This window comes from Haliotis cracherodii, unplaced genomic scaffold (genome assembly GCF_022045235.1).
Source record: "Haliotis cracherodii isolate W230 unplaced genomic scaffold, xgHalCrac1.p SCAF_9, whole genome shotgun sequence".
Lineage (NCBI taxonomy): Eukaryota > Metazoa > Mollusca > Gastropoda > Lepetellida > Haliotidae > Haliotis > Haliotis cracherodii.
In genome coordinates, this window is record NW_027266343.1 from 37,651,975 (window position 1) to 37,678,668 (window position 26,694).

Consider the following 26,694-nt stretch of genomic DNA (forward strand, 5'->3'; position numbering starts at 1 on the left):
ATTAACTGGTGTCTGTGGTGTGTGAAAAAAAATATAATTCAGGATTAATTTTTTGTTATGACAGTTTTCATGTAGAATGGCCCCATAGATTCCAACAGGCGCCGGTGTTTACCGAAAATATTCCTGAGGATTTGGTTGTTGTTATGATAATGCTACATAGTTTGTTTGCGTTCTGCAGAAAGGTTTTGTGTTATTAAGACTGAGAAATTGCTGTCTTCTGACCATTTTGAGTTAAATTTGAGAGAGCATTTTCGATTCAGTTTCACTTTAAGGTGATTTGAAGGCCTATAAATATTCCATTGGGCCTTCAAATTTAGTACTCCAGGGAGGAAAATTCAGCGGAATTAGGTTAGGATTCGGAGAGCATGCAACTGTGTTGGTGGCCGAGCCAGTGGAGTGCATGATTAACACCTGTGAGGATGGTGAGGCTGTTTTTGCCTATTAACTCATGGAGGAATTAATGGAGATGAAGTTAAAGATTATCTGGATCAGATTCCCTTGAAAAACTAAGAACAACATGGTCGGAAAAAAAGGTCCATTGACCAAGTCGTCAGTACTGTATGGAGTCTGAGAAATTGCCCTTGATGGATGCTTTGTTCTAATGTCTTCTGAGAAAAATCCAGATAGTGCAGACAATGCAGTGACATAGAACTGAAGCACTTGGTGCAACAGAGAGATGCGCTCATGTCGTCGTCGTACAACAGCACATGCTCAACAGCGGATATTGAACTGCTTGTCTGTATTGATTCCACAAAATTGATTACCCAATGAAAAAGCATGCTGGATCTCTTGCACAAAAAGCAACACGGAAATTTCCTTTGTATTTGAGGAATCCCATAATGGGCTGTATTGACTGCACCTAGGTGTGCATGTTGATGTTATTTAGGCGATTCCCACCTTTTTATGTTAGAACGAAGAGTTATGGCGCTGTTCCTATCTCCTGACCTATTCCACGGCCCTTGCTCACTGGTGCTCTGCTCAGTGAATAAGAACCATATCACATCACTGTTTATCAATTAACTGTAATCTACTTATGGATTCTATTATCTGTAATTTCAGCTGCTTTTGGGGTTCTTGTATCTTAAAGGTTGATTGCACTGGCTGTAATAATCGGCTCAGATTGATAATAGTACTTGCCTGATGCCATTGAAATGTTAGCAGTCCGGCACGGAAAGCTTCATTCTCTACATGGTCTTTGTCTGTGAGGAACAAGTCTGTTATTTTGAATCTGTAATGAAACGGAAAATTTATGGAAACTGTCAGTGTAGCTTCCATGACAAAGGAAATATTGCAGGACTTGAACACAGACTAGTGTGGAGAGAAAGTAACCTGCTGCAGCCATGCAGTGATGTTAAACTATTGATTAGAGGACTGGATTCTCCTGTAGAGTGAGTGGTCCATTGATCTTGAGAATCGTATTTCATTAATTTTTTCATCATAATGTTTTAGTATTATTGATACAGTAAGATTCCTTTAAGTCAAGTGGAAAATGGCTTTATTTGACAGTGACAAGGACATTGCAAAAAGTTAAAGCCTTGCTGTCATGACATTATGGCATTCGTTCTCTGTTTTTTGTGTCTTGGAATGAATCAGTTCTTTTTTCTCGCAGGAAATTATTTCCACACCAAACAAACAAATGTAATTAAGGAATTGAAGGAAATGGCTTTAACCATGCCCAAACATCATGTATCAGGTTTCCGAAGGTCAAGGACTTTAAGGAGCTTGTCACCTGTATCATATTCCCCAAACAACAGTCTCTGACGTCTAAGTCTAAATTACCTCCTAAATAGCCTAAAACATTGGAGGGTCAAGTTAGTTCATGGCCTCACACACAATTCCTTCACTTCAATTTCGATCCATTAAGCACAACCAGCCATGCTAAACAACTTTCCAGTAAAGAGATTCTGTCATTTCCAAATACTCAACTGCTCTGACAGAAGTTCTGCAAATTAAGCATGTGAAGTCACACCAAGAACAAGCCTTGCATGAAACCATGTCTGTTTGCTTCGCATGGCAGGCTGACCTGATCTGCATGTGGGGTTGACTCTAAGGACGCTGACCTTGGATCAAGATCCCATGCTTCTCGTTTGTTATCAGTCTTCAGGATCTTGCGTAGGAACATACATGTTGGAAACCAAGGATAACAAAGGTTTTAATGGTAATGAAGAGCATGACATAACCAAACAAAAGTGTAATTGAAAACAAATGCTTTGAAATCAGCAGGTAGAATCAATGATCAGCCATTAGATCACTCGAGATGCATTAGTGGATGTCAGGCTAGACCACTCCGACAAGGGAGTGGGCCTTCAGGATAGATGCTTTTCAATCATGTCCTTAAGCTGGTTTCAGCCTCTGACAGCACTTGAGATTTATTTGCTGATTTTAGTGGAAATGTCTATTTGATGTTGTTACTATTCCACATCGATGGCAGGTGCCAAGGAAAGGTGGATGTCTACCTTAGATTGGAGAATCTAATAGTGTTTTCACTGTTGATTTAAGATGCCATTTCCAATGCTGTTATCCGTTCCTCAGTAAACCTGCTATGTGAAGGTGTTTCTAAAACCATGTTTGGACTGCTGGTCTTCGGCTCTCAGCACCATTTGGAGAGTAAAAGAGTGAAGGTCACACCATTATTGAGCTGTTTTCTTTGTCAATCCTTAGCCTAAGCCTGTGTCATTTCCATACCATCTTTGACATCACACTATGTAAACTAGCAGCCAGTCCTCTTTCTGTACCGAGCTGCAAGTTGTAGCAGGAAAAAAACAAATGAATTGCCTGGTTTTGTTTGGTGTGTGTGTGTGAGTGTGTGTGTCAAGATTTATACGTTTCAAGATGTCATTTCTGAATCTTTTTAATTTTTATCTGCCTCTCTGTAAAGGTTAATCTCAGTGGTACAGACATTTCTGTTCTGATGATATCCAAATAAATGCCCAAAAATACAAACTGCCTGTGCATTAATTGACCTTGCTTTTGTATTGATTATGCCCAAATCCCAGGAAGAGTAGCTAATTCCATGGCTATAGTTTGATGAGCCAGGTTGACCATGTATGATGAAAAGGGCTGACTCAAAGCCACTTCGCAGAAGCAGGAGGTCCCTACGGAAGGTCCAGTTCTTGATTAATATCATAAACATCACCCCAGGGTTTTGCATTCATGAATTTATTACTAGTGCTGATATCCACGAGTTGGTAATATCTTTATGGATGCATTCACGGCTAATCAAATTACCTGGTCCAGTGTATCAAAGTTGCATTATCCATTGTTGCTGTGCACATTATCTTGTGAGACGCAAGGCAGAGTTTGGTGTGAGACAGGCATGGAAATCGACAGTCCATCAGAGAAAACAGAATTTAGAAAGTGTCAGAGCTTGAAGAAATTGTCTGAAGAAAAAAAAGTGTTATGCTCTAAGACATTTTTCTTGAAATGGGGAATTGAGGGAAGTGAATTATAAGGGACAATAATATCAGGATACATTTTCAATCATGGAGTCATTCCCTGTCAAAAAACATACCATATATAGTTTGACATTCATGAGGTGTAGCTGTACAAGACGAAATTCTGATTGAATTTCCCGTTCTGTTTATTGGTTTTGCTCAAGAGTGTCACGTTTTGATTTGATTTGAGTATTATCTTTTGGCCTGACATGGAGTAAGTTGGCAAGAGGGCCTGATCCTGTTCTTTTAGCCCTCGATTTGAAGAACAATAGCAGGCTTGACTTAATGAGAACTCGAGTGTGAAGATTACACAACATTGCCTGTGGACATTTTTAGGCAGGAGCCGTCTGCTGCTAGAGGCTGGGCTCAAAGATGGGTGGAAGCACTACCAAAAGTAATTTCTTCCAATTTGCTTGGCTCATCCCATGGTTGAGGCACGGTGATGCAGCCCATCTCAATCTACACAATCTTTTATTGACTGAAGGGGGATGTGTGTCTGTCTCACAGAAATCTCTGATTAAAGCCGAACAGGATCTTGCTTGGCAATTCTTGGTGGCCGATGTCCTCACTCATTTGACAGACAGATATATGTTGCCTTGCTTTAACCTTTATGTTCACAAGCTGACAAGACTTGTTATTACATCTTTGGCGAAAGCCATACTTTTTCTTCTTGTCCCTTTCACCCTGATATATGGTGGCAGATAATGGGCTTGAATCTTCCTGATGGGACACTGTATAATGTGGGTCAGACAAGCACAATGGTATACACCTCCACAGCTACTTACAGAATCAATTTAAGATGGTCGAGACCTACATATGAGTTCTGTAGCACCTGAACGCCCTTTGGACATCCTAACTTCACCTTCAGTTCCTCGGAGGCAGGCCTTTCAGACATAGCTGCTTCAGAGTCCTATGTTCGTCATCTAATGTGCTTTGCCTCTTCGCCCACCAACACTGGAAGCTCAAACTGCCAGTGAATGATTAAATGCTGTAAATTTGCCATTTCACGCCTTGCTTCCCTCTTTGATGAAGTGGGCGCTTGCTTGAATTATGATGAAGCCAATGGCATGAAAAGAGTTTGCAGTTTGACTCGGTCTCCTTTACCTAGACAGTGATGAAAGCGAGAGACTTAGCCAGATAATGCAATTGGATTTTTGTGTCTGCTTCCCATGGGAGTTATGGCAAGAGCATCTTTGCTATGGTTTTAAGGATTGCTTAAGAGAGCGTCCCCAATATTGAGAGATAATATCTTTATTGTTCTCTTCCCAGACTTTGTTGTTCCATGGCCATGCCCAGGAGACGGACAACATTGTAGGTCAACTTCTCCAACGTTTTTGATCCCGGTCGTAAGGGGGTGTGGTAGAGTGTAAGGGGACAGTTCTTATAATGTCTTCGAGTCGTAAATCTTCTGCATTGTCACATCAAATTCCTGTAGTTCCAGGTCGTTAAAACTCATGTCCGTTGTTTTTTCCCTCCTGGGGGTTGATTGAATGGAACTGGCATAGTCCAGATTTGACTGATCTGTCATAACAGCATTTTTTTATGCGATGCTCAACAAGTTGATTATCAGTTAGGATTCTAAGCAGTTTTACCTTCATCTTCTTTCTGTATATTGGCACCCATGGGGATTGTGGAACAGAATTGGTCCCTTGTACCTAAAGCTTGTCATAATAACCAACTGAATTGAGGATTGGAAGGTTATTAAGTGTCATCTGATTAATTATACACTTCTCAAGAACTCTTGATTCTTTCTTATTACTATGGGGGGCACGGGTGGCCCTGTCATCTAAGGCGCCACGATTCGCTGTGCAGAGTTGCATCCCTTGGGCATGCCAGAAACCTATGATTGTGGGTTCGAATCCTGGTTCGCCCCGATTATGTTTCTAGGTTTGTCAGCACCATACCCGTGCTCGTGGGTTTCAGCGAAGTGGTGAATGTCTGAAACCTGCATCACTTCGGGCTTTCCTCCCACATTAGACTGACACACCATGATATAACTGGAATAATGGTAAAAGTGGTGTTTAACTCAACTCACACTCTTATTTTTATGGTTAATCTGTCACAACAGTTTAACTATAGCAATATGAAATAATGGGGGGTTCTTGAATTTCTTTTGAGTAGTATATGTCATTGTTACTTGTACACCAATGGCAGGAACCTTTCTCATGCTATCAACCAGTCATTGGCTATCTCCGATTCTGTTGTTTACAGGCTGCTGTGATCAGGCTGGAATATTGCTGACTGGCCAAAAAACAAACATTCTGATTCGCACTGCATGTATTGGCACACTTTGAAACTGTATAATTCTCACAACTGATGCACTTTCTGGGTACTGTTTACATCTCAGTATTCTCTTTTTGGCATGAAATGAGGCATCACACAAATGATTTTACTTAAGAGAAATAAGTTAGACCAATCTATCAATGAAGTTTTCTTGAGGATAAGTCAATTATCTGTAAAGTTCGATCGGATTCATAGTCCTTTGGATACAAGTAAGTCTTGCTTGAAGACCAATTTCCTATAAAGATGAAGAACTAAAAAGAATTATTCACATGTAAATATTTAATCGTCACTAACTTTTGAAGTTTCCCACATGATATAGAAATATGCACCCCCTGTCTATAACACTTGAAAGGTTACAGAATTGCTCCTTTTTATCAAAACATTTGCAATGAATTCTGATTGCATCCTTAACTGATTTTCAGGATTTCAGTCTGCCATAGGTTTTATGACAGACTGAAAGGTTTGAAAATGCTTGTTTGGTCGTTCATTGTGGTGGCATCGAGGCATGAGAACTCAGTCAGTAGCCTAATGGAATTCTGGCTGCGTGTTGACTGAGGCCTTCATCTGTATCGTCATGGTAATGTATTTAATATCAAGCCAAACACTGAGTTAAATAATCTGGTCTTCCTGTGATGCATTTGGTGACGATTGGTGTACCACATTCATGCGATGGATCTGTTTTCGAAAATCCATATATCCTTTCCTTCCTTCCTTAATGGTACTCAAGCGTCCATGGTTGTGGTATATGAGATGGCTATTGTCACATGTATGAAAGTACTGATATCTGTTTTTATCCAATGCTTCTTCCTATTTTGACCTATGCTGTTGTTGATGAGTGTGAAGATTAAGGAGATGTATTACTGCTCAATTGCCACTCACTGCAAACGTGGAGTTCATGCAGTGCTATTGATAACTATAGAAATGTCCTGACAATGGAACTACAGACTCTGGACATTCTGGAGACAACAGGTTCTGTTTATATATTCTATTGAAGGGACCAGCACCAAGAAAATGAATCGTCCATAAAGGCTCCTACACAGCCCATTCATTTCTTTGATGGTAGGGGGCAGTTGTATGGTTCTGTGTTTAACCTATGACTGTCTAGAACTTTTACTGATATTTTCCAACCTCTGCAAAGACACACATTCATTTACGGGTGGTCGGGAAGCCTAGTGGTTAAAGCGTTTGCTCGTCACGCAGAAGACCCGGGTTTGATTCCCGACATGGGTACAATGTGTGAAGCCCATTTCTGGTGTCCCCAGCCGTGATATTGCTGGAATATTGCTAAAAGCGACGTAAAACCACTCACTCACTCACTCACATTCATTTACTTTCATTTGGGGACATTGGGCAGGCCTATGACGGCTTGACCTTTATTCAATCTTTTTTTTGTAAAATGAAGAGAATCGTAAGGATTCTGTTTTGAGCAAGGGCATCAATTTCTTTGTCTGAACTAATTAATAATGAGAAACTCCAAAATGGGCAGTGTCAGACAGGACAATCATCCTCCTTTCTTACGGGACACTTGACCTCCTGGGGACAATTATCCTAATCATCCTCCTGCAGTCTTCACCCAAGAGGAGCCAAATATCCTTAGTATTTCGGATTAACACTTCTTCCTGATCGAAGGGACAATAGAACAATTTTCTGATATTTGACAGTTAAATCTCTTTTTACTTGTCATCCAATACTCCCGAGACACTTGGAACGAGAGTCAAGGTTGACCTGCCACTAGGGGTCTGGCATCACTCCCCTGGATACCGGCATTCAATCACATACGCTAGATTATTCATGTCATTTTACACACCATTGGTCTATTCATCACTCTGGTACTCGGTGTATTTCAAGCATGGCTGAAATCCTGACACAGCATACATTCGTCTATATGTATCATTGATTGGATAATCTGTTTTCACTCAGGCCCTAGGTTTCTCTGACTGTATCGCACTCACTCATTTCATAGAACGTTTTGAAAAAGTTTCATTTTGGAATAGAACTTCGTCAACAGAAAATTTAATTTATTTCAAGACTTAACGTAATTGTGAAGAAATTCGTTTAAAGATTTGGGATACTGTCAAAAAGTGATTTCAATATTGGTGTGGAATGCATGGGATATTTTGACTTGTATCTGGTGAGGGACTTGCCTAAGTTGTATTGATATCCAATGAAAGGAATAAAATCAATACTGCTTCAGATTCGAGGCTTAGAACTTTGTGGTTAAGATTGTCAAATGTACTTTTTATGTGTACCATAAGGTACTGATGAAACATGAAGCACTTTCCTTTGTCCTGGTATCCATTTGTGCTGCTTGAACACAATATGCTCGCATGAACTGGGTGCAACTCAAGGCGGTGTTACTTGTGATTTCACGGGATGAATAATTAACGTTGTGGAAGAAAGCATGGAAGTGTGCTGGTATTGGAATAGTTGCTTATTAGGGGGTTGAAATACCTGATGTTCCAATTGCTGCTATTGTTAGTCATGGTTTTGAATCATGAATTCTTGACACGTCCCTTATAGCTGAATTAAGACTACATTATCTGCTAATAGACCGGCAAACCTTACATGTGCCTCTTTATATGATCCAGGTCCAAATTTCCAGTATTCAAAGAAATATTTATGAAAAAGGGAGGGTTTTGAATTGAATTTGCATCCAATTTGTAGTGCTTGTTTGGAGATTTGGTTAACAATACAGATGTTGTACAATTGACTTTCAGTTCAGTAATTGATTCAAATTTGATCAAAGAACGCCTGTGGTAGACAAAAAGCATTTTAGAATATCTGTTTCACACAAATAACTCCATTTGACCAAATTTTAACAATCTTCCTACATTAACATTTTACTTGTTTGTGATAATTGGTGTAGGTCAGTCTTTAAATGCCATAAGAGTCGTTTAAAAGCCTTTGTAATGGAACCCTAATTGTGACATTTAGTTTGCCTTCCGTGTGCTCTCTTTGCACCTTTCCTGTAAGCATGTCGCAAAGTGGACAAACATCTAAAATGTCACACTGTATTGAAGCCCAAATCCTGTTACAGTATCGTGGCAACCGATAAGAGGAACCATACTTCCATGTCTGGTGAAAATTCTTCGTCCTTGTAGTGGAGAATATCATCTATCAAGGGCTATGAAGATGACACTGACAATTAAAAGCGTGATGGGAGCTTTCCTGGTTGCTCTCCCATTGATCTGTGATGTGATATTCTTTGGCTTTTATCGCTCCTAGTACGATTTATTCACTCGTCTCGGAGAAAGGAAAATACTCTCCAACGCAATTAATGGTGTATCTCATAATAGCAACCCGTCATTAATCAGTACTAGTTTTATGAGAAATATTCCGAACCTGTTATGTATTTGAAGGCTGATAAATGATTCTGTTGTAATTTCACGTTTGTTGCTCTTTGTGGACGCAGGGGTCAGAATGTGTTTTATGTGTCGTCATCTCAACGGGAGAATGCCTTGTTCTGTTCTAGTTCTTGGGAATGTAATGTTCTTGTCTGTAGCTTCTTTGACATTGGCATATGACTGTAATCCATCAAAACCCACAGCCCTCTCACATCAGTGTTTAATCATTGGAATTAATCGTGATCTAGAATGAGATATTTATCGACTATATGCTTGCCATTTATTGATAAACTGTATCAATCAGTTGAATGTTTCATTTCTACAGAGAAATGAATTCTTTTACAAGATGGATGCTAAACTTCATGAGCATTTTTTCATGTTTACAGCAACAGATGCATCTTCAAATAATCTTAATATCACACTTGAATTGGTTATGCTGTCTTTAATGTTGTCAGTTAAGGGTTTAAAGTTTAAGGCAGATCAAGCCGCTTTTCGTAAAGTTTATCTGAATTAATGACAAATGTCAGGATACAGGGATTGTAAAGTAGAAAGTACATAAAAACATTAAGATGTTTTGAATTATTTATTTTTTGCTTTCTATCGCTGTATTCCAGTATAGAGCGTACAGACTACCGTTATGGCTGTATTTCGCATGTTTCTATCGGACAGTGATGTACGTTTGACATTTGGACATGGTTACATTGAACATAGCAAGTAGCTAGAAAATAACCTGGAGCATCTTTGTTCCCTTCATCAGACGTGACCGAAATATTCATCATTTTACCAAACTGACAAATATATGTATATTTCTGATGACTTTGGAATGTTGGTGGGAGTCGTTCAAAATGGAGGTTAGGGTAAAAATGGTCAATATGGTCGTTCAAGGAAGCTATTAGTTGGAGAGGGATCGGACAGCATTAGATTCCCTTGTGACTGGGCACGATTCCTCTAGTTCTATGTTCAAATCGCTCACAGTCGCTGTCTTATGAATGAGATTATTGCATGATCAGAAATTATTTTCCTACCCACTTCCCCGGCACAGAGAATATCTGAATATCTTTTCAGTGTCCTAGGCATTCTCTGACTACAGACCCGAACCTTTAGAGGTCACCTGCCACCAGATGAAGGCTCCAAGTTACAATTTACATTTATCCACTAAAATAATTTCTCAATTGTAAAGGCAATGTATTATTCACTCCATGCATATTTGGCAAGACACATTAGTGGGTGCCTATTGTCTATGTGCATGCAGAGAGCCTTGTGGGACATTTTCATTTTTGCATTTACTGCTATCGTTATTTTGCCTATTCACAAGGGCCCTGTATCGCATGTATTATTGACTTGTCTGTCCTGGTTGATTGGCTTTCTTTCTTGGTGTCCGTTCAGCCGCTATCTTTGATGCTGTTGTTGCAATTGTTTGACTCTCATTATTGATCAGCAACCTCTTTAACAGAGGTTTAGAAGAAATTTTCAACAGTTACAAAGTCCAGATCTATCTCATTGCTCCCAAATTCTGTGTCTCATGCTTTAGCGATTCAGGAGCTGAAACCACATTGGAACCATTATGTTTTAATCTCTTTAAATATCATGTGACCATTTGTTTGATAGCATTAAGAATGGCTTTTATTTTTCATATACCACATGAAATATATTCATTACAGCCATTTTGACAACACTATTTAAAACTGGCTTTTTTTTATTCCCTCGGAAGGTTAATAATTCAATCATGATCCAAATACTACATGGGTTTTTTGTCGACCACACAAACTAGCTAATTGACCAGCGTGTCTCTAATACGTTTCAACTGCAGCCGAATGCTTTTCCAGCCATTGTTTACTCATTGCGGGCCTGTAATAGTGGACATTTGGAGGAAATCGAGCTGGGAAGTATCATGTGTGGCAATCGTGCAGGCGAAAGGGTTTACACGGCCGATGTTCGCTTATTTGCGTCCCTCGGCATGTAGCAGTTGTGGGCACGTGAGAATTTCAAGTAGTTGAGAATCAGAGATGTTCCAAACGTCTCCTGTTGGCTGTTAGATGAAGCTATTTTTCCAAGGCAAATGTTTTTGCAAGAGATGCCTAATGCCACCAGTAAAAGCATTTTCCCTGGCACTGATCAAAAATGTCTTTCTCCCATTTAGCATATTTATTCAGATCTTCAGTTGGTTAATCATTAAGGGTAAGAACGATTGTCTTCAAAGTTGATTTTCGGTTCGGCGAATCAAACGAGGCAAATACCAATGTTGATGCACACAGTTTAAATTTCTACGTCAGGCGTTCATTGTGTCATGATAGGATGTTTGTTCTCCTATAAAGGATTATCATTCTCAATCAAACCCTGGTCACGAAGATCCATCAAATTATCGTTTGCAATATAGCCGAGGCCCACGGGGTGATAAGAATAGCATAATCCACTTCGGTGGTTTTCTTTGTCTCGTCTGAAACTTGTTCAAGTCTGGAATGATATTTTCTGCTTTAAAGGGGAATTACATTCTACATGTACTGTCTGCCACACATCAGAAGGTTCAGACTTTAACTCCACTTTTTTGCCATCACCTACGCAAACACTGTTGAATCACATTCAGGCTTGATATGTTCTACTTGATCGATACATGAAGTCCTCGGGGAGAGTTTTAATGATATTTGATGATACAAGCACGTATTAATTTTATCAAAAAACTTCATGATGGGGAGGACTTCTGTAAAACCCATTACAAAGGAATTATCCTATTTAGGAATGGCTGTCTGTTTGTCTTGGAAAAGGAAAGTTTAAAATCATGTATACCATGTAATTTACAAAATACAAAATCACTCTGCTTCAGGAAAGGACAAGGGTTTATCAAAGTCAAGAATTATTTTCCTTTATCATAACAGTAACATGAAATTCACGTATGGAATAAATTTGACTATTTCAATTATTATTCTACAATGAAAGAGGAAACAGACTCCTAGAGTAGACACATGTTCAAATAGACAAGAAAAAGCTCTGATATATCAGAAATACTGTCCAAAGCAGTACCGTATATGACCGCGTATAAGCCAAGCTACCCATTAGATGTTATTACAAGATAGGATCCTGAGTGGTTACTGTGAGTAATGCTGTACCAGTAATTCAGTGACTAATAGGCCTTAATTACCTCTTTGATTACATCAGTTAACGATGGGATAGTTGTATTAATAAATGCTTGTCATTAAGGGCATTTTCAGTGGAGAAATTTGATATAATTGTTCATATTGTTCCTTCTGGCTATTTATCCCATAATCAGCTATGGCCAACATGGATAATTGCTATTTGTTTTAGATTAGTGGACTTCTAGGAGATCAAGCGCTTCAGCCGTTGTTGATAATGTCAGTATGCTGCCTTTTGACATAATATGACATTTGGAAGTGTGTTCACAAGAGATAATGATGATTAATTGATATTGACCACAATGTTCTTGGAGCCTAATCGTTATCTTATGTTATATTGTAAAGTCCATTGAAGAGTGTATCGATTTGTTCCCTGCTGAAATTAGGTACATATTTGAAGGTATGAACATGCAAGGGTTAAATTTATCGGAGTTTATGCATTAAGTACGAGAACAGTTTCATGTCTGAAAGTCTTGTTCAATCCGAAATGTTTGATATGCAAATCAATAAAATCAAGTCTTGAGAGGGGGGGACATTTAAAAATTAGGTCACAGTTCCAATGATGCAACGCAGAATTATATATGTTAAAACTTGCTTTTAGCACCAATGAAATGTCTACCGTGAAGACTGTTTGAATTAGATTAAGAGCTTGTGAAGTATTTGATCAACAGCTAATCATTTGATATAGCTTTGAATTCCAAGGCTTGGCATAAGATTGGGTCGATGCCGGTCTGAGGCAAATGAGTACGTTATGACCGGGAATTGTGGGAGAGAAAGCGACCAAGTGTCATCGCTTATTTGATTACGAATGGGAGATTTGTGGAAGTAACCTCATCAAGACAAGGTGCCGACTGCCTGCGAAAGCCAAGTGGAAAAATCTGCTCCAATTTCTGGTTGAATCTGCTCCAATTTCTAAAAGCAGAGGCATGTTGGGTAATTGCTGTATGATAATCTCTCCTAGCACCTCATGGCTGCCTCCGACTTGCGATTACACAGCTTTATTGAAGTGATTGCGAACAGAACCAAAATCAATTGTCCACAAATTATGTTGCTTTGTGTAAAAAATTGTTAGTGTAGTTTCAGTAGAAACTATCCAAAAGGGGCAAAATTCAGGGGACAAGACTCAAAGACTGTGGCTACTGTTTGTTGGCCACAAATATATGATTGCCTCCACTTAAAATTGATTTTTTTCCAGATAAAATGGAAATGACTTGACCTTAGGTCTAGCATGGAGGAAATTTTCCATAAGGGAGCGATCAAACCGAGTTAGTTTGTGGTCATAATTGGTGCCTCCCAAAGCGCCGGACCACTGTGCTACATTCACATCTAAGGCAGTGCTTTTTTACCCGCAGAGTTTATCGATTTTGTCCATGGAGATAATGGCAGATTGAATTTGTGTTATAATTAACAAATACTATGGACTAGAGGAGGCAATTTGAAACTTGGACACGTTATTTCCTTTGTTGACTTCCCAAATTTGATTTCCCCCAAAGTAGCATTATTGGTGCTTATTTTGGTATGGGCATTACCCAAGTGGGATCAGTAGTAGGGACTTTTATTCAATTGTGGACTTACAGCTGTATGTCAGAGATTGTTCCCCTGATTTGATGGTTAAACAAATCGATCTGTACGCTGGTGACAGAGACGAGCCAAGTAGGCCTCAGGTAACACGTGTCTCCTTGCTCGTCTGTAACACCACAACACTCTTTTCTCGGTCACATAAGTCCACCAAGCAGAAAGAGTTACAGATAACAACCAACTGTGTTTGTTTGTTGTTTAACACCACAATATTCCAGCTATGTGAAGGCAGTCTGTAAATAATCATGTCTGGACCAGACAATCCAGTGATTGACATCATGAGTATCGATCTACATAATTATACATGCATCAACCAAATCAGCAAGCCTGATCACCCAATCCAGTTAGGCACATCTTATGACAATCATCATATACTGAAGACCAGTTCTAACCCAGATCTTCACAGGGTAGGGCAGAATGACTTCATATACCCCACGTTTGTATGAGAACCAACTCATAAAGATGAGGTGGTTAATTACTGTGTGTGACATGGCTGATTGTGGGTCAACATGCCACAACAGAGTGGAGCGTTGCTGTGTTTGAACCTCTACCTTGCCCTGACTGTTAGTGTCCATGATATTGCTTGAATAATACTGCCTGTGGTATACAACATTCACACTCTCACACTGGTGACACGTTTCACCTAGTTGGTCTGTAACATAGGACGGACGTAAGACAGGGCGACAGTCTTTAGTCAACTGGTCAGGTCTCCCATGGGCAAGTTGTCGTCTGTATCTTAGAGCGGACATGTTGTTGGGAACGTTGGGTCAATATTAATCTATATGCATGTGTCCTTGTTCTACATTGTGAACCAGATGTGTGGTATTTGTTTCACAATGAGTACTTTATGACATTTTTGATTATCCAAACTGGATGAATTATTCATTTTCGATAATTCCAGCTTACGTTCATTTGTATGATTTGCCTAGTTAAGTCATCCAAAATGCAAAATACATCCTTTGTAGAAATGTTGTAAGCCTTATGACACTGATTGTATAAAAAATCACATAACGGGACATAAAAATGTGTAACTTTTGCCTGAAATAAAAAGATAATAACTGTCTGAAAACATAATCAATATTATTGAAATTGTGAAGATTGTATCAAGATATTTCTGGTTTAGCTTTTGTCGTGATAGAATCTTCCTATAACCATTTTCTTTCGTCCAAGTTGTTCAGTCTCGAGACAGTTATAGATTTTACACTATGCTTCACTTTGATATGTGACAAATGTTGAATTGAGCAGGGAATGATATTCTTCAAATCAATTCCAGGATTAAAGCATGGGCTATGGTGTGCTCAGTGCCCTGAAATCAACGGCTAATATGTTTTTCTAATGTGCATTATATTTGGCACTTGAACAAGTGATTGTACCCGTGAGTGGCACTCATCCCCATGCCTCCCATCTTTCTGTATCGCCGTCCCGATCTGGAGGAACACCGTCCGCTTGTGGAATATCAGCAAGCAGCTTAGGCAAGCCAATATCAGACGCTCACATCACATTTAAACTCTATGCATAGCAGGAACATTATGGCCACAATCCCAAGCCTGTTTTTTTTACAGATGAGTCTTAACACGTTTTTCTCTGTTTCAGGAGATGAAAGTTAACTGGGCAACTTCTCCAAGTAGCCAGCCCAAGCAGGACACAAGCAGTAAGTTATCTCCCCTTACCAATGGCTATTACCAATGGCTCTTCTGGCTGCAAATGGCACTCACAATTTATGGGCAATTCCACGACAACCCACACATGGGGCTTCTGTTAGGAGGGACCAAAAAGGAAAATTCAAGCAATAATTAACTTTGACCTGTCATATGTCTGTTGCTATTGGCATCAGCTATTTAGCCATTTAGTTCCAAGGACTTCCTGCCAAGGATGCTTCTTTCTGTGTTAGTTTCAGCGTCATTGTTCCTGTAAAATCTGCAATGTTTTTGAAACAGATTTATCATTGCTTGACCTTTAACATGTGAGATTGTGTGTTTCTGTCTCTAGAAATTAGACTCTCACAGAGTGAGATTTTCAATCACATTTATACAGAAAGACAATCAGAGAGATCTCCTGAAGTTTCAGTGTTACTTTTGCATATTAATTTCAATATTTGGTTTGATTGTAATCTAAAATCTAACTGTCAGATTTTTTTTAGTTTATAAATAGAAGAAAACAAAAGGGAAACATTTAGTCGGACACAAAACTATTCATATCTCATTAGTACAAACTGAAAATACTTCTTGTTATGTTGATAAGAAAGGCTTGAAAATGTTCAGTGTAATTGCACACTGGAGAGTGTTGCTTTTTCATGAAAACATGCTAAATTCAAAGCTTGCTACTTTGGATATGTGTAGGATCTGGTTCTTGAATGAATTGACACATAAGGACAAGAAAAACGGCTGTTAGGAAATAGCTGATTCTAACAGCCCAAAGCTGTTCTCAGTGGACCACTTTTCATACATAAATTACAACACTGTACTTCACCAGTAAAATAGAACTTAACTTGTTTACAAGATGTTTTATGGCTGGAAGAGGATATTATTATTCATACTGTTTAGGAAATTCAGAAAATCCAATTTACACTTGTTTCAATGTTTGAAATGGGTGTGAGCATCAGTGCTCAAGGTTTCCATGGAAACCTTAAATTTTGTGACACTTTTTGGGTAATTTTCTTATGATATATTAATAATTTTAAATAGTTTCTCAATATTAAAACCTGTTGTTGCTATGGAAGCTAAATGAGTGTCTCCAAGTTGTGCAATGTGTTAATGGTTAAGTATTGATTATAAAATGTTGCAGGTTTGATCCAATTCCTTTCATGTTGCTTATATTAGATCATGTATAAGGCCATGAAAAAGAGTGAAATGTTTTTGTCAGAAGTTTATTTTGCTCTTTTTTTTCTTCAGTAGGCAGTTGAGCATATAAACTCGAACAATTAAAACATATGCCTGTCAACAATAGCAGTATTTGTTTTGGCAAGGGAAATATGTACCTACATCAATGAAATCTTGATATAATTTTTTTTTATTGATTTCTCTGGAAAAAACAGGTTTTAAGATGTTTTATATGACCAACATGATGAGAAACATTCATGAATTTTCATGGCCTCACAGCTGTCATATTTCTGTGTCTTACATATATACATGTATAACTATATATAACTTATATCTGTGTTTAGTTTGTTTGACATGTCTTGTAAATGTACATCTACATGATACTAACATGTGTTTATCCAAAATCTAACATGTTTCTCGTCAGCTTTGTGTAACTAACTGAAAACGTTTTTTTTAACTTTGTCTGTGTCCTGACAATTTCTTGGTCGAGGTTCATATGTCCTGTGTTTTGTTTGAAGGACAATGTAAAATATATGTTTCCTGTGATGTGAGAACATCAACATCTATTCCCCGAGATAACACCTGATGTTCCAGCTAGTATCAGGCCACTGTCTTCGTGCAGGAAACAATATTTGGAAGCACGATCTGGCTTCAACTGCAGCAGTCAGTCTTTCATGATTTAATTTTCTGAAGAGCTTCAAGGTGTATTTCATCAAGTCTTATTGGTCAGCGTATCCCATTATTTCCAATAACCAATTCTTCAATTGCTGAAATTATTACTTTACATAATGGACGATGCATGACAAAAAAGATACCGCTCACCTTAATTTATTTTCTGAGCTGTTCATAACAGATTTTCTGGTTAAGAGTCTAATTCTGACCAGTCCGTCTCCAAATTCTACACATTTGCCAGCCATATTCCATTATAGGTGCCAATACGTGTCAGAATTCAGGAAGAGAGAGAAACACAATCATTGAATATAATGCTTTCTGTGTTGCTTTGAAGCGTCCTGTTCAGCATTAATTTCAACTTTTTGTCCTACGTTCGGACTTGGCTATGGATAGAAAGATTTTGAAAGCAATCAGTGGCCGACCAAACAGTCATCTGTTGATGGATTGGCGCAATATGTCACTGACATTTAAATCACTTTTCCCTACAAAAAATAGTGATTTCCGAAGATTTTTATCCAACATCCATCATTCTTCTCGGTGAAAAGATATTGGAAAATTTTCACGGCTTTTTTAGCCCGGACTCTGTTAGGCCATGCTTTTCTGTGTCAATTTTAATCCATGTCAACCCTCCTGCATTTCATGGAGGTGTGAATTGAACGGTTCAGTCAGACTAAAATGAATGCCCAATTTTTTCCTGAAGAAAAAGTGGTGTGGACTAGTTGAGCTTATTTGTTTTCTTCTCATTTATTGATTATTCTTGGCATGACTACGACCTCGGAGCTATTCCTTACGATGAGATTTGTAATCCAGGAACACAAGAGTAATCAGAGTTCTATAATTAGCATGCAGCAAGTAAATCTAAAGTGCTGGTTCTATATCTGGCTTTTTTGGTCATGGTATTCACTTACCTCGTGTTTCAAGGCCAACGCTTCGGAATCTCTCTGGCTTTGTTCCGATGATGGTCATAAAGAGGTATATACATACACTGGACATTTCATGGTCTACTTCCCCGAACATTCATATTGATAGCTCTTGGTCTGAAAATGACTATTTCTGTGGCATTCAGTCTCAACTGACTATTGACTTTCTTTGAGTGTATGTATTCATAGTATTGATGTCTATGGAGTTCCATGCATATCATTTTGTCAAAAGGGCCATTTTTGTGTCATTTGAATGCAACAGAATATATTTGTCATAATCTGCTTCTTAAGTGAAGTGATTACCATGATTCCATAAATGACATGGAATTGGGTGAAGTTCTGACACAGATTGGTGCAACCTGTCCATATATTCCCACATCTACTTTATCATACCCAGTCTTTATTGCCAACTTGAGGCTTGAGTGGCCCAGAGGTCTCAGTTGCCCCAAGTCACTGTTCAGAGTTGCTTCCCTTGGCTGTGCTGGAATTTGCTGTCAGTAGGTTTTATTCCCAAATTTGGCCTGATGAAGATTTTTTTTCTGTGTAATTTCACACCCTAGCACTGAGGCTTCACAAATATACATTATGTAGGCATTCCTCCTACAATGCATTGCCACACACTGTTCAAATCAGAGTTAATGCTTCTAACTTCTACAATGATTCGGTGGCTGCACAATGGTGAAGGTAATGATGGAGGGTCCTCAATAGAAAAGTAATTTCTGGCATCCACTTCCTCATTCTAAACCATTTGTATGAAATGCATTCAACACAAACAACCCATAGTCCTTAGTCTGAACCATAACACTGTTTATGTTTATTGATTTTCGGTGTTACAATATTTAATGTTTTTGAAATGTCAACCTAAGGTGAGGGAGTTCATTGGTTTACTGGTTCTCATGAATCCCCCAAATCTAAAATCAGAACAAATTAAATTTGGTAGACACTTCGTGACTTGTGCTTTTTATTCTGCTGAAAGGGTGTTAGGTAGCCATGTGGTTGTAGCATCGTCAAGCTGAAGGCTCAGGTTTGATTCCCAACATTGTACAATGTGTGATGCCCATTGCTGGGGTCCCCCAGGGTGATATTGCTGGGATATTGTTGAAAGCAGCAAAAAACCTAACTCACTCACTCGACATTCTGCTGAATGCAAAAAAGTTAATATGAAGTCCTATAAATGGTCTTCATAGTTGATCATACTGTTTTTTCTTTCACTTTAAAATGCCACACGGTTGAGTGGAAACGAACCCAGTATGTTGAATTCTCTGTAGATTGCTCTATTGTATGTTGTAATGATTACATCTCGTTAGTATTTAATAAATTAGGCTTGGAAAAACATGGGGAAAGTAGACAACAGCTGGGAGCTATTGCCTTGGTTGGATGTTAATTGAATGTCCATCTCATTAGCCCTCATCAGGAGTCTCAGCAGGAAGTATTGCAGGAGCTGGAACTCAGTGCTGTTACATGCCAATAGTAATTGAACACAACCGTAGCCACAGACAAAAACATACCAATACTCACAGGCTTATTGTATTACAATGGCCCCCGTGTCCAGCATCATTTGACTGATTTAATAATTTATACCATGCTGGTAGAACGGACTAGTATTGCCTAGAATGGGAATTTATGACTATCCACAGAGTGAGGTCTTCTGGCCCACCTCAGCATAGTGACTGGAGTAAGTGTGTGGTAATGTAATGAAGTCATACTAACTAATATTGCTTTCTGGAAGGAGACTGTGCACAATAGAGGATTTAGGGACTTAACTTGAAGTGTAAATCCACATTCTCCGACACTGACTCCAAACTCCCAGTCAGTGTTTCAGGATCAATGTTTAATTTTGATCCATTACATGTGGTCTGTTTTGGTGAGCAAGATGTTTTCAAAGGCAAGCATTTCAGGTTAGTGGTTAAGGCACTGCTCAAATATGATGATAATGACTTTCTAGAATAGGAGAGTCCACAAACCAATCTGAAGTCAGCCTCAGAAGCAGAAGAAAATGGAGTAAGGTTCCATATGGATTTCAAACAATAATGAATAAAAACTAACCCTATGGCATGCTATCGTCTCCTCACAGACCCCAGTTGTCAATGAGTCATGAGACACCTGCTTATTTGAACATTTGAACCATGTGTCAACAAAAACATAGAAATTAAGGCCTGGAACCTAGATCAGTTTCTCATGCTTTCAGCCCAACAACTAGCTGTTGTTTTTTCCTGCCCTAAGAAAACTCAAGCTTGGTCAACAAGTGTCGACAGGGTAGTAATTTTGAAGGTACAACCCTTAATTTGGTTGTGTCACTGTTGCCTGTGGCTGCTTCCCTGCAGGAGGGCATTGTAGAACTAGTCTAGGAGATTGATTGTGCCCCCAGACTGCCAAGAACTATTACTATGCTTTCTTGTAGCATGTTCCATGCTCAGGTTGTTACTATAATGATGAATTGCATCTTAGGCCATGATCTCTTTCTAATGAAGTTAAGGAAATTGCCCGCCAATGCCTCACAGAGGCTGTTTTTTCGCCAGGAGCGGGAGTCCTGGATTCTTTTATTTCAATTAGATTTTTTCCACGCTGGCAAGTAATCTTTTCCATTTATCTGTATTGTCGTGGACAGGAAGAAACCTCAATGGAGTTGGCCTTATTCAAGCAGATTGTCTGGAAAATTAAATCTTTTCAATTCATTTCCTCATCATTTCAATCTTTTTTTTTGTTAATGGATTCAATTTGACACTTGTCAGAAATTCTGCACTATTTCTACTTACTTAGTCCCTTATGTGTTCGGAGATTAGGGATAAGGAGTTAATTGGTAAGTTGTTCTTGAAGACCCGTTTTCAAATTACCTCAAAGGTGTTATTATAAGTGTTTGGAAGGAATAAAGGACATGGGTCCTGTTCCCTGTAATCCTTGCACTGTGACTATCCTAACCTCAAGTTTGACATGGAGGCGGGATAGTCTAGAGGTTAAAACATTCGCTCGTCTCTCCCAAGACCTCGGGTTCAATTCTCCACATGGGTACTATCTGTGAAGCCCAAATCTGTGTTGCCCCTGGTGATATTGCTTGAATATTTCTAAAAGTGGCATAAAACCATATTCACTCATTTTAACCTAGAGTTAAGATAGTCGCATCATTAGGATTGCCACGTGAGGCCAGAGTCCAGGCCCATAGTCGAAATACAGAGATGTGCGCTACTTGAATCTTTAGAACTCAGTTTCATGGCAACATTAAAGTGTTTTCATGGTCCTCTAGCATAACAACCATCAATTTCATTATTCCTGCCCTTGTTTGAATTAGTGACATGATTAGAAAACACATCAATAGAGATAAGAGTGATTTATTTTATGGTCTCCCTTTAGTTTCTTATGACCAAAGCTTAACGTAATGAATTGCATGTTGTTGACATAAGGATAAAGGAGGCATTAAGAAACCTATCTCATGGGTTCAGTTGGATCTCTCATCATGGGACATTTTTGAGGATAACATATTGCTTCAAATCATATGGGCAACATGCATGCTAAACGCTTCATCTTTGTCACCCTGCACGAAAGGTTGCCTCATTTGTACAGTGCCTGAACTTCAGTTCCGGAACTTTGTGTCTTTTCCCAAACTGGCAATTTCCATAAAAGACCTGTTTCATAATTTGATCCCCTGTGCTGCATGAAGCCCAATGGAAGAAATATAAGAAGCAGGTGGAATTAAAAAACGAATTCATGTCAGAGTTTTATCTCAGCCCGGACAAGTTTACGAGTACCCAGAGAAGGACAAAAAATTCCGAAGTGTGGCCATTTGTAAGGCTTGCCTCCAGAGAGTCTATCATTTGCAGGAGGTTTCGACATCTCTCTACAACAAAGACGTTGGGGCTGGCAAGTCTTTTGTTGGTTGGAATCTGTTCAGAGCTGTTACAGGGAAAAGGACATTTTGTGCAAGGCAGCTTTCATGGGTTGTTTAGTATGTCATGAGTTCCCTTCTCGGTGGCTCTCCTATCACCAGTCTTCCAATCCATTGATTTGTTGTCACAAGTAGCGCTTTAATTCCTTCATTCTCACCACAAATTATTGAAGCCGGATGTAAATTGTATTTTGGTGAATTACAAGGCTGATTTGTTAGTTCAAACAGTTTATGTTGCTTGATTTCTGTGTTGAATTAAATTACTGTTTATTATGGAACTATCATTGAGGTTATGTGTCAAAACCTGGCAAGTAATTTAATATGAAGGGTAAATATTTTTATCATATCGGTGTGTTGTAGATTTGCGTGGGTTTGAATGAATAGCGTCTCCTGCTGACTGACAAGTTTACTGGAAATCTTCAACCCAAATGTATTTTATGACTAGACAAGAAAGTACAGAAGAAGTATTGAGCCGTTCAATTTCATTTCTTTTGTATTTTCTGAAAGGAAAGGCGTACATAGCTACAGTACGATATTCAACTGGCTTTTCTCAAGTGTATTTCAAATTAGATTCTGTCTCCCATCCTGTTCTTTCCACAAACTCAGCCATGAATGCATCCTGGAAGGTTCAAAGGATATTTTTTGCAATGTAATCAGATTTTCATTGTCAATGGTCAGCAGAATGTGTAGGCCTTGTGTCCAGTTAGGTCAAATCTTGGCGTGTCTGGCCAAGGACCAGATGAGCTGAGGTGTCTTGGTTGGTATTCCACGCATCTCCAGCGTAATTAGGCTCAGTGTCACCCGCCACCTGGTGGTGGCTCCCTGCATGCACATTGGTGCGGGGCTGTGTCTCACGAGACGGTTCTGTCATTCCGCCAGTTAGAATTGTTGCTATACACAGGACTCATTTTCATCTTGGAGACTTGACCTTTTGAAATCTGTCTTTTAAGACATAGTTACGCCTTATTACAGTTTGCGTTCAGACGTTTCTCGCCGGAAAAGTAGGATCATCAACAGCTGAATCCTCCGAGCTGTTTCAAGTCTGTGAAGCTGGGAGAATAATATACTCATTATGTCCTGTAGCACTTTACAGTTAGACCGAAGGCTCTTGAGGAGTCCTCCAACAGGTCATTACATCATTATAACTCCAGAGTTGCCACCCAAACTTAGGTGCTGCATTTATCATCTTAAAATTGTCACCTTGCATTTCGTCAGGTGCTGCATTTATCTTAAAATTGTCACCTTGTATATTATAAGGTGCTGCATTTATCTTAAAATTGTCACCTTGCATATTATAAGGTGCTGCATTTATCATCTTAAAATTGTCACCTTGTATATTATAAGGTGCTGCATTTATCTTAAAATTGTCACCTTGCATATTATAAGGTGCTGCATTTATCATCTTAAAATTGTCACCTTGCATATTATAAGGTGCTGCATTTATCATCTTAAAATTGTCACCTTGCATATTATAAGGTGCTGCATTTATCATCTTAAAATTGTCACCTTGCATATCACTAGGTGCTGCATTTATCTTAAAATTGTCACTTTGCATATCATAAGGTGCTGCATTTATCATCTTAAAATGATCACATATCATTTTATGTTACAGTGACTGATTAATTGTTCCTTAGATATCTGTAGGGTACAATGGCATTAGTAGTTCAATCCAACTTGTCCACGGCTCAATTTGAACCAGTGTGTATTTTTAACATAATTCAAGTTTTTGAGAAAACAGTTTGCCCTTCCAGATAAGCCATGACTAATGCTGTGGAGAGGTGGCACTGTGGGTTATTCTCTTTATTGTTATCCCTTTGTTGGATCAGACTAATGGTTGGTGGTACGAATCCCAGTTGAACTGCTTGGCAATGCCACATGTTACTCTCCATCTTCTAACATCAGTGGACTCTTGAAGATCCGGGATTGAATAGGTCTTCAGCAACCCATGATTGTCATAAAAGGGGATTATGCTTGTTGTAAGAGGTGACTAACGGGATCGGGTGGTCAGGCTTGCTGACTTGGTTGATGCATGTCATCATATCACAAGTGTGTAGATAGATATTCATGATGTCAATCACTAGATTGTCTGGTCCAGACACGATTATTTACTGACCGCCTTCATATATCTGGAATATGGCTGAGTGTGGCATTTGACAACAAACAACATAATTTAGCATCATTGAATTGTTTTTCTTAGAGATAAAATTTGAATATTTAAATATTGATGCCAGTGTTCAAAATTAAGCTTGAAAGTAAGGGCTCTTTATCATAACTCTAATGTTAAATATTAACATTATAAGGTCAGGGATTCAAATACTTTACGAGAAGACCACAATTATCCATGAGCCCCTTAATTCTCATCACTGGACTAGGCGGTCGGGTAGCCTAGTGGTTAAAGCGTTCGCTCGTCATGCCGAAGACCCGGGTTCGATTCCCGGCATGGGTACAATGTGTGAAGCCCATTTCTGGTGTCCTCTGCCGTGATATTGCTGGAATATTGCTAAAAGCGGCATAAAACCATACTCACTCACTCACTCACTCACCACTGGACTGGATAAAAAAAACAACCACCAAAACTTGTAAGTTTTAAAGTCAGTTGTTAAATTACCTTTAAGTGTACTCTGGTTCAAGTCCATGCATGCTGGCACCATTGTGACGGAACCAGTACGTCATGTGTTTACCGGTGGTCAGACATGTGCTTTGAACATTGTAAGTAGGAAGTAGGTTGTATGTTAACATTGTCTACTTCCAGAAACGGAAGTTTCACGTTTGCGCACTTGGTTCAACCACCGAATGCATTGATTTCCATATCAGCGCTTGTTATTTCTGGCCGGTGGTCCGGACAAGCTGATGAAGCCAGTAGTTTCTTCTCCAGGCTTCATTAATTGATAAAGTTACAACAGATGATACACTTTTCTTTGATGCTGCTTTTAGCACAACTTTGGTATTTTGGAATTTTACATCACAGTTTTGTTTGATGAAGTAAAATCAGTAGAAAAATCCTGAGCTGTTACATTAACCAGAGCATCTCATTGTTGTTGGATGGCTGAGAAATCTTTCAGATTGAATGTCATCACTTGGAGGAATATTTTTTTAATTTATTTTACCAATTCTGTTACGGTATTTAAAGAATAATGATTTTCTATCCATGGTTATTGGAAATAATGTTTTTATGGATTTTCAGTGTGTTAAAATATTTGCAATGTTAGTGAGTTGTATTTCTAGATTCTTCAAGACAAAAATTAAAGTGGTAAAGTTTATGGCTGAGGAAATTCAATATCTATGGGGTTTTCCCTATCACATATATCTAATGTTTTATAGAAGGAAAATATCAATTGAAATGTTTGCAGACATTAATCATTTTGAAAAAAGGATACATCCTGATTCACACTTTACTCCAGCGCTACACAGTCTTGTGATTACAAAGATGATTTTGCAAATTCTCACTTTTCAAATCCCAAATTGTGTTTTCCGTCCAAGATCGGAGACACTTGGGAAGTTAAATATAATCTATTACGTGGCAAATATTGACACGTGAAGATTGCCACTGGCGGGGGAAATTCAACAGCTTTGCCATTCGTTGTGATGGCCGATGCATAACTTATCCATTTCGCACCATAGGGAATTTTTCACTATCAAAATTTTCCAGTAGCTGTCAGGATGGGTGTATTGATTGATTGTTAATTATTCATTAATCAGTTTTGGAAATCCCCAGCAAGGTGTTGGCCTGTCGTATTCTGTACTAAGTGAAGAAATAACTGTAGAATTTGGCTACCCCCGAGAAATGGTTTGTCTTATAAATTATTGCTGAGGCACTCACTCTTTAAGCCTAAGGCAAAGCTAATTAAAGTCAACAAATTGCTCAGAGGTTCATGCTCAAAAAAGTGTTTTTCTAATTTGAATTTCAGAGTAGCCTACGGCACTAAGATTACGAAAATTTCTTGAAAAACATAACAAAGGTGACAATTTTGAAATGAAGAGTAAAGTTTGATTAACACATTCTCAATTTGTTGTGAATTCTATTCAAATCGCTCCAAATCTGCTTTTCCTGATGCTCTGTTTTTATTTCTAAGACGTCTCTTCATTTATACTCCAATCATGTCGACAACTCATTTGATTCCTAAACAGGTTTTAAGACAATTGAAATCCAAAGCCTTTACAATGATCAGTTTGAAGGAGAGTTACCTCCCTTGACTAGAATCGCAATAAACTCTTGTCTTTCAAGAGAGAGCTCCAGGATATTCAAATTCTTTTGAAATTTTCCTTTTTGTCATTATGTGATCAGCACACTTCCTAATTCTGCTGTTAGCAACAGAATTATTGTCACTCTTTTTTAGATTGACCAAAATATTTGCCATGCTAATTTCATGTTAAAAGCTCCTCATTTTTCCAATGGAGTGACTGCATATCAGGCTTATGGCAGTCATTAAGAGGGGATTTCTGGAGGTGATGGTATGTGAGCCAAAGATTGGTCACCAAGCACTCGCAGATATGGTAATCCACCATGATTACTTGTACCGTTGCATTGTAGGGGTTTTCAGTTCCAAGAATAACCAATAGAGGGAGTAATAAAACCCTTGTCCTCCATACATTACGATTTATCTCTCCCTTGTGGAAAGTAACTTATCTTCAATTA

At 38.7% G+C, this 26,694-nt stretch overlaps 1 protein-coding gene across 8 annotated transcripts in view; it reads left to right on the plus strand.

Annotated features, from left to right (window-relative positions):
* LOC139452206 (nucleolysin TIAR-like) overlaps positions 1 to 26,694 on the plus strand; it is a 218,281-nt gene that overhangs the window by 129,200 nt on the left and 62,387 nt on the right. For all 8 annotated transcript variants that reach the window (XM_071233588.1, XM_071233591.1, XM_071233589.1 and 5 more), the window contains one exon: positions 15,361 to 15,418. In XM_071233588.1, coding sequence (XP_071089689.1) covers positions 15,361 to 15,418 — 58 coding nt within the window. The remainder of the gene's footprint in view (positions 1 to 15,360; positions 15,419 to 26,694) is intronic.